This window comes from Macaca fascicularis, chromosome 3 (genome assembly GCF_037993035.2).
Source record: "Macaca fascicularis isolate 582-1 chromosome 3, T2T-MFA8v1.1".
Lineage (NCBI taxonomy): Eukaryota > Metazoa > Chordata > Mammalia > Primates > Cercopithecidae > Macaca > Macaca fascicularis.
This window is the reverse complement of record NC_088377.1, coordinates 126,431,637-126,440,164: the sequence shown is the minus strand read 5'-3', so window position 1 is coordinate 126,440,164 and position 8,528 is coordinate 126,431,637. Positions and strand designations below refer to the sequence as shown.

Here is an 8,528-nt window from a genome sequence, read left to right as displayed (position 1 = left end):
GATCCCTCATACATTAACGATGTATTGAACTAAGTTAACCCTTATAAAGTTCATAGAAGTGCAAATGTGGTCTAGAACAACACTGTTTGATAGAAATTTCTATGATGGAAATGTTGTGTATCTACACTATCCAACAGAGTAGCCACTAGCCACATGTAGCCATCAAGCCTTTCAAATGTGGCTTGTGTGACTAAGGAACTGATTTTTCAATTGTATTTAATTTTAATTAATTTAAAGTTAAATAGCCGCATGTATTGGATTAGCACAGGTCTAACAGACTCTTCGAACATTCAAGTAAATGTTGGAAATGGAAGGTCCATTATAGGAAATCTAGGAATCTTAAATTCTCACCATTGGGTTTAAAACTCTGTCATTCCTTCAGTATAAATTTTTCCAAAAGTTTCATATTTTCAAAAGATAAAACTTAAACCAACCAAATCCTTTAGGGTGCTTTTCTGTATGAATCATCTTTTTGCAAAGAGGTGTAAGACTGATTTTATTGCCAACTCTGCCCCCTCTTCTACAGCCAGAACTCAGTGATTAGATTCTGCATTTATTTAGGTTATTCGCCTAAAAAACCTGGTTTCCATACTGCAAATAAATGACAGGAACTTTTCCACTAGATTATCCCAGACAGCACAAATGTTCTTTCCAAAAGTGGAGCCTGGAACCACAGCCCCCTCACATTGCCTGTTACATCTGTTTATGCTTATAGAAGTGACATCTACTTCATACACAGAGAATGCCAATTTCTTGGGAAAGGACCCAGAATTTGGTGATGCTTAAAGGAAAAAAAAAAAAAAAAGCCCTTACTGCTTAAAATTAAAAAAATACATAGAAAAATACATAGAATTGAGTAGTTACAAAATCCTTTTGAAATGAAAAGATTTTGCTCCCAGAATATATAGAATCTGTGTACAGACTTGCTGGGTTCATATTCAGCCATAATCATTCACTATTAATAGCCAATAAAGAAGTGGGTAAGTTACAAAACCTAAACCTTAGTTTTTCCATCAGTGAAATGGGGCTAAAAATCGTTATGTTGGGAAAACTTGTGAAAGACTTTGAAATGAGCAAAAGATTACTGTTTGTCCTTTCAATGGAATGTTCGATGTTATCTACAGGACTCCGGAGTGTTGTGAAATTTAGAGTCCTCTGCACCTTTCTTAGACTGACTTTCACTAGGCTATTTTACTACTCAGTAAGCTGTAGATACGTTTGGTAATGTAAATGAGTTTTATCTACAGAATGCAAATTTGTTACTTTACAGATACAACTGGTTACCGCCCTGTAAAACAGATAATAATACACATTACATTTCAGTGCTCTATAGAATATTAAGCGGCTTTGCCTCTTCTTGTCTCTATACCTATTCTTCACAGTCTCACATGAGTGGGTTGCGGTATCTTGCTGGGGTTCCCTTTCTAATTAAAAGAGTTATAAAATTTTGACCCATGTTCATTTTGTATTTCTACCATTGTCATGTTTTTACCTTCTTGAAAAATTATTCTTTAAGAGTTCCTGCTACCTAGGCTTTTTGGAAGGATTGGTTTAAAGATCTGTATTGACAGTCATGATCAGTTTTATATTTTGCAGGAAGGTGGTAACACTTCCGGTACTTGGGGGTGTAAGAGGGAGTACTGAGCGTTTAGAAAAGGGCGGAGGGGTGGGGTGAGCTGAAAAACTCTCCCTAGACAGGAAAGGTAGAAGACCTCCTCATCCCTTTCTCTTTGGCAGTGGGACTTTAAGGTCAAGGTAAGTAGTAGGCCAGGCGCAGTGGCTTAGGTGAAGGCCACACCAGACTTGGGCCTACGTCTTGGCCTTCCAGGCCAGCAGAGTGGCCTGGGATTTGGATGCCTTGGGGTCACGGAGTTAACTGCAGACTCAGACTAAGTGGGGCCCCAGCAGCGGTCAGCCCCAGAACCAAGTTCCGGAGCCAACACCCGAACAGGAAGGGGCCTTGCCCCAGGCCAGAGAGGCCCCTCGCCCACGGCCGAGGGGGTGGGGCGGCCTCGCCTCGGGCCGGTGCTTTTCGCCCTTCCTTGGCCGCCAGAGGCTCCCTCTCTCTCCCTCTCCCGGGATTTTGCTGCCGGGCTCCCTCTCTCTGCGGCCCTAGAGTTAATCCCATCAGCCGAGGTGAGGCACCTGTTACCCCCTGGTCTTCCTCACCCCCGCGGCCTCGCCTCCATTACACCGCGGCCTCCCCGGCTGCCCAAACGGCCCGGCTTGGCGACCGCACGTGGGCCAAACCCCTTCTTCTGCCGGCACCCCTGGCCCCAGGCCGGTCCGAGCATGCGGGCGCGTAGCTGCCCGGGCCGCCGCCCGCCCGCAATGGCGTTGGGGAGCGCAGCGCGCCTCCCGGGGCCGCCCGCCGCGGGCAGGGAGCGCGTGGGGGCCGAGGCGCGAGTGGAAGCGGCCGCCGCAGCCGCCCAGCGCGCTGCGCCGTGAAGAGCGGGTTGCGGTGTACACAGCGGGCCGGCGCCGTGCCGTGCCGCCGCGGCCACCGTGGGGCGGGGGGCGCCTGCGAGGAGAGGGTGGGAGCCGTGGCGGCCCGACCCTCCCCGCCCGCGGCGCTCCCGCTCGGGTAAGGGGGAGGCTGAGCGCGGGGCGAGGAGTTGGGGAGGGTGGAGAGGAGGAAAAAATCGGCTTGTACAAAGGCTGAGTTGCAGGCTGGGGGTGGGGGTGGGTTGTGGTGGAGGAGCAATAGGTTGAAGATCGGAGGCATTATCAGTGGGATCTATTGTTTCCTGGCACATTGGGAGGAAAAACAAAGGGATTTATTTTCATTACCCTGTAATTTTTTTTTCTTTTCTATTTTTTTAAATGTGGCCAGGGAGCTCGTCTCTCTCCGTGTCACACTGGGATCCGCCTGGCAGCCGCCGGGAGCCGCAGCCAATGTGTTAGGACTTCAGGTGCTTCTTGGCACAAAGCTAGACTGCGACCTCCTACCATAGCGCTTGGCGTCACCTGCTCTCCCGGTCCTGCCCCAGGGCCGAGGGATTGCGTCCCGAACCGGGCTTGGGAATCGGCTGCCTCTCAAGTTGGTGTTATTTATGTTTGTCTTTTGTGAGGGCAGGTTTTGAATCCCCCGGCGGCCCCATCTCCCCCGCCCCCGCCTCCTCGGGTTGGAATTGGCGGGGGAGGGAATGGGGTGTGTGTGTAGGGGAGAGGGGAGGGTGTTTGTGGCTTTAAAAAGAATGGTCAGGGTAAAAGGAGATTGTCGATGCTTTACAAAAAAAGGAAAAACAGGCACCGCACTCCAAAGCCTTTCTTGTTTGTCTGCATGGGCCATGCATGCGTGCTGGGCCATGAGCCGAGTTTGGAGACGTTTTAAGTGAAAGTGTGTGCCTCCTCAGCTGTTTGTACGTGAGGGTGATGTGGCTCGGTCTAACATCAAAACAAAACAAAAATAAAATGAGAAATCTTTAGAACTGCCTGCATTGTCTGCTCTTCAGCATATCTTGAAGTATTTGATTGCTGGCTTATTGATATAAAATCCTGCTGTGGGCTTAAGGAGACCAGCAAGCGTGCATTGCGTAGCGTTTTGAACTGTAGTAAGTCAGAGGCAAGAAAGAATAAACAAATCAGGGCTGTGAAAAGGGGTGTCACAGTATATTTGCTTTCTGATTGTCACATTCTTACGCATTTATTCCCATGGTAGTCTGCATCCCACTCCATAATTAATAATAACCACTGTTAGGAAACTTCCAAATACTTGTTATAACTGAATTTAATGAAACTTACTGCCATTCAGGAACTTTTTTTCCTCCTTGTTTTGGTCTGAAATTGCATTAGTATTGCTTTGGGGATGCTGTAGATGAGAATATTGGACCAGAAAAAGTAAAATATGCCTCTGTAGGCATGTTTTGGAGTTTGTAAACATAGATTCCAAACTTAATTGTACTTAAAAAGAGTAAGTTCCAACTAATTGTGGAGAATCCTGAATGAAGTTGATTTTCTGTACAGTTTGTTGATTTCTTAAAGATCGATGAACTGCTGGTTTCTTTTTAAAGGGCATTCACAAAAGTGACTAAAACTTGGTCTAAAGTATTGCTTTCAAATATACTTATGTGTAACTTGTATTTGTGAGTGTGTGTGTGTGTTTGAGATTTTGATAGGTATCTCCAAATTGTGTTTGAAACATTTTTTACCAAAGACAATCAGAATGATAACTTACTGACTTTTAACTTCCCGTTTCAATGAGTAAGCTCTTCTGTTTGCCACGTGGCTAAGCCATTTGGAAAATAAAATGTATGTTATTTGATTAGACATAAATTCAAGTAAGTAAATGAATTCAGAAATTCATTCTTTTCTATTTCAGATGAACCTCTAGTCTTGCTTTGAAAAAACCATTCTCTGTAACTCTTGACTGTTACTAAGTTCCTAATACACCTGTTGGCACAATTGCTAACACAGTATACCATTTGAGAGGTACTTTTCTTGACCCAATACTGGTGATTAGAGAAGACAGGTATCTTGGTTTTTTGTTTTTTCTTTGATCATTATGAACATTGGCTTTTCACCCCTGAAGTGAAAATGTTGAAAACTGAGTCTTCAGGTGAACGAACAACTCTCAGAAGTGCCTCTCCTCACAGGAATGCATATCGAACTGAGTTCCAGGCACTGAAAAGTACCTTTGACAAACCCAAGTCAGATGGGGAACAAAAAACAAAAGAAGGTGAGGGCTCCCAGCAGAGCAGGGGGAGGAAATATGGCTCCAATGTCAACAGAATTAAAAACCTATTTATGCAGATGGGTATGGAACCCAACGAGAATGCTGCAGTCATTGCCAAAACAAGGGGGAAAGGTGGACATTCATCTCCTCAGAGAAGAATGAAGCCCAAAGAATTTCTGGAGAAAACAGATGGCTCAGTTGTTAAGTTGGAGTCCTCTGTTTCTGAACGAATTAGTAGATTTGACACAATGTACGATGGCCCTTCATATTCCAAATTCACTGAGACTCGGAAGATGTTTGAGAGAAGTGTGCATGAATCAGGGCAAAACAACCGCTATTCCCCAAAGAAAGAGAAAGCTGGAGGGAGTGAACCTCAGGATGAATGGGGAGGTTCCAAGTCCAACAGAGGCAGTACTGATTCCTTGGACAGCCTTAGCTCCCGAACTGAGGCTGTCTCCCCAACTGTGAGTCAACTGAGTGCAGTATTTGAGAACACTGATTCTCCCAGTGCCATCATTTCTGAGAAGGCTGAGAACAATGAATACTCAGTGACTGGGCATTATCCTTTGAATTTACCATCTGTTACTGTTACAAATCTTGACACCTTTGGCCACCTTAAGGATTCTAATTCGTGGTCTCCTTCAAACAAGCAAGGTGTTGATACAGAGGATGCTTACAAGAGTAATATAACTCTAGTACCAGAAGTGGCTTCTAAAAGTACCTCTCTAGCTTCGATACCTGGTGAAGAGATCCAGCAGAGCAAGGAACCCGAGGACTCCACATCTAACCAACAGACTCCCGACAGCATTGACAAAGACGGTCCTGAAGAACCTTGTGCTGAAAGTAAGGCAATGCCAAAGTCTGAAATCCCTTCACCACAAAGCCAACTGTTAGAAGATGCTGAAACTAATTTGCTTGAAAGTGAGGCAGCAAAGCAACAGAGGAAAGAACTTGCAGGTGGTGATTTCACCTCTCCTGATGCTTCTGCATCCAGTTGTGGAAAAGAAGTACCCGAAGATTCAAACAGTTTTGATAGTTCCCATGTGTACATGCACAGTGACTATAATGTGTATAGGGTGAGATCCAGGTATAATTCAGACTGGGGAGAGACCGGCACTGAGCAGGATGAGGAGGAAGATAGTGATGAGAACAATTACTATCAGCCTGATATGGAATACTCGGAAATCGTTGGATTGCCAGAAGAAGAAGAAATCCCAGCAAACAGGAAAATTAAGTTTAGTAGTGCCCCTATTAAGGTAAGTGTATTTTCTCCATTTGTTTTCAAATTTGTTTTTAGTACTAGGGCCTAATTGTATGTAGAATAGACTTGACAATTAGTAGGAGTTTTTGTAAGGGATTCAAGATTGTTGATATACACCTGTTGTCAGGTGATTTTAAAAGTTTGGAGTTTGAGAGATATCAATTACATTTCTTAAATGTGCTTTATAAGGGCATCCACCAATAGTGAGTAATATTAAAGCTGAAGAAGTTCGGGGATTGTGAGATACATTCCAGTGAACTGGAGTATGAGTAATATGAGTACCGAAAACCAGGAGTGTTAGTTAGAAATGTAATTACTTTAGTTTTACCTAAAATTATTCATAAATAATATCTTCTGAATGTGCACACTTTAAGGTATGAAGTATAATGTACAATGGGAGAGTTATGATAATCTGGGAATAATACTTGATTTACTTTCTTAAAAAATATGAATTATTACTTAAGTGTAACTGGATTGTGGGGAATTTTGTTGGAACTCTTTTTGGGTACTGCTACTTGGTGGTCAAAATTTAATTTGTGGAAATATATTAACTGACTTAAATACTTTGAAAAGCTTTGACTGTAAACACTTTGAGTTCAAAATTCGTTACATAGCTTTAAAATGAATTTTTTTGAAAGAAATAACATTGATTTGCCATTCATGGATTTATTTTTACCTCTTAAAAACTGGGTAAATGACAATTGAATTCACATGCTCTAATGACTTCACTTAGTTAACATTTGATATGGAAGAATAGCACAAAGTACATCAGCAGTGGGTGGTGGAATGTTATTAGCGGATAATGGCAATAGGGGCAGGAGGTGGTTGGTTGAGTATCAGAATCTCCTGGGGTGCTTTTTCAAAGTATACTTGCTCACAGCTTAGTCCTGAGATTCTGGCATGCTCTCCTTGGGGGAATCTGGAAGGTTATGGTGCAGAACGGTAGTTTTAGACCACATTCTAGGGGCTTCTAGCTTACACAGTGTGTATATATGATAGACTTGGAATCTGATACATTTCTGTAAATTTTCTCCTCAAAAATCTAAAATCACTGTTATTTTCATTTTAGGACCTTCCATATAAGGCTCTAAAATATAAATTTACATAGAAATATTTAAAGAGAAATCTGACATTGTTCTGATTATGAAAGACTATTCTGAAATATAGTAATAATCTATGAAATTATTTACAGATGTTAGCAGGCAAACTTTCATTTTATTAGTGTAAGGCAGAAGTTCTGGGTCAGAATGGGTCATGTTAAGTTAAACTGTAGTTTAAAATAAACTACAGATGTCAATCCAGTTTGAAAGTAAGTTTCTTTGCAGTGCTTTACCACCTTCCTTTGTGATTCTCTGTCTCCTGCCTTCCTACCCCTCCCAATGCCCTCTGCCCTACTCTAGATGGTCTTTAAAGCAGCCTTTCCCCCAAGCCTATCCAGTGAGCTCCTAAACTTCGCCATTCACATCCCCTTTGAACATCATCTTTCTACCCCTTAGGAAGAAAGCAATAAGATTAAATCGTTTCACATTGAGAAAGGCAGGAATAACTGAAATGAACTCTTCAAGGAGTTTGTTAAACCCAGTGACTAAGTTTTTAATATGGAGGATAGCAGCTTATGAAAATTTATCAAGTAGAACACTACCCCGTCAGCCAAGTGGGATACCAGCCTGTATTTGGGTCCTGTGCTGCACAAAACATAACTGTGCACTAGTAGGTTTAATGGATTTTAAAGTATTTATCATTGAAATATGTCTGTTTATATGTGAACAAACCTGCTTTTTGGGAATGACATTTTGAAGTTCAACTAATTTTTGCTATGATTGCTGATAATAAGTATTTTGCCTCTTAATTTTCATATAATGACAATTTTGTATAGCAAAGAATGCAACATTATTTACATTTAACACATTTTATCAAGAATAAGATTTGTAAAACAAATTAGATCAAGCATAAGATTTGTGAAACAAAAGTAACGTATTGCATTTTACTGGGCAGTTAACAGGACTACTTGGAGTAGATTAAGTTTGCAAACAGAAGATTCATTCTTAGTCCTTTGTAATGAATAAGACAATTGCTCTTTCTTGCTGCTTCCATTGTTTAATATGCAAGTTGATTCACTTGGAAAATTTGAGAGCTGCTTTCTACTGGTCATGGTGGTGGTCTTAGTGTTTAGGTTATTCCCCAATTAAGATTTTTTTTTTGCCTCAGAGGGTGGTAATACCTAATTAGATCCAATTAAAGTATTTATTGAAGGCTTATCATGTGTGTTCTCTCATGCTGTTAGCTGAAGAAGACACAAAAATCTGTAAGGTTACCCCTTTCCTCTGTGAGTTTGTAGACTCAATTCTTAAACACATTGTATTTAGAATCCATAAAAAACAGTATAAAAATCTATGCCTAAATGTTTAATGTCCTGTGAGTCCTTTAATGGCACTGGGTTGTACTAAATGCATATAGAGAAAGGGATTTGATAGATTATTTGGAAAGGAATACACGCAACCATTTTCTATCTGTGTTTCTTTATTCTTTTCATAAAGCTTTATTTATGGAATGGGAAATTACAGTTTCTAACCTAAGTCTTTTCCTTTGAAG

The 8,528-nt window shown here is 41.8% G+C and overlaps 2 protein-coding genes across 30 annotated transcripts in view; both read left to right on the top strand.

The window, feature by feature from the left end:
- The first annotated feature begins 1,853 nt into the window (after nt 1-1,853).
- LOC141409985 (uncharacterized) lies at nt 1,854-5,887 on the top strand. Its single transcript, XM_074036527.1, has 4 exons — nt 1,854-2,025; nt 2,142-2,584; nt 2,834-3,040; nt 4,322-5,887. The coding sequence occupies exons 1-4, from the start codon at nt 1,854-1,856 to the stop codon at nt 4,331-4,333; spliced, it is 834 nt and encodes a 277-aa protein (XP_073892628.1). The 3' UTR covers nt 4,334-5,887.
- Nucleotides 4,320-8,528, top strand: part of PPP1R9A (protein phosphatase 1 regulatory subunit 9A) — a 389,269-nt gene continuing 385,060 nt past the window's right edge. For all 29 annotated transcript variants that reach the window (XM_074035497.1, XM_065542316.2, XM_074035502.1 and 26 more), the window contains exon 1: nt 4,320-5,931. In XM_074035497.1, coding sequence (XP_073891598.1) covers nt 4,537-5,931 — 1,395 coding nt within the window. In that variant the 5' untranslated portion in view covers nt 4,320-4,536. The remainder of the gene's footprint in view (nt 5,932-8,528) is intronic.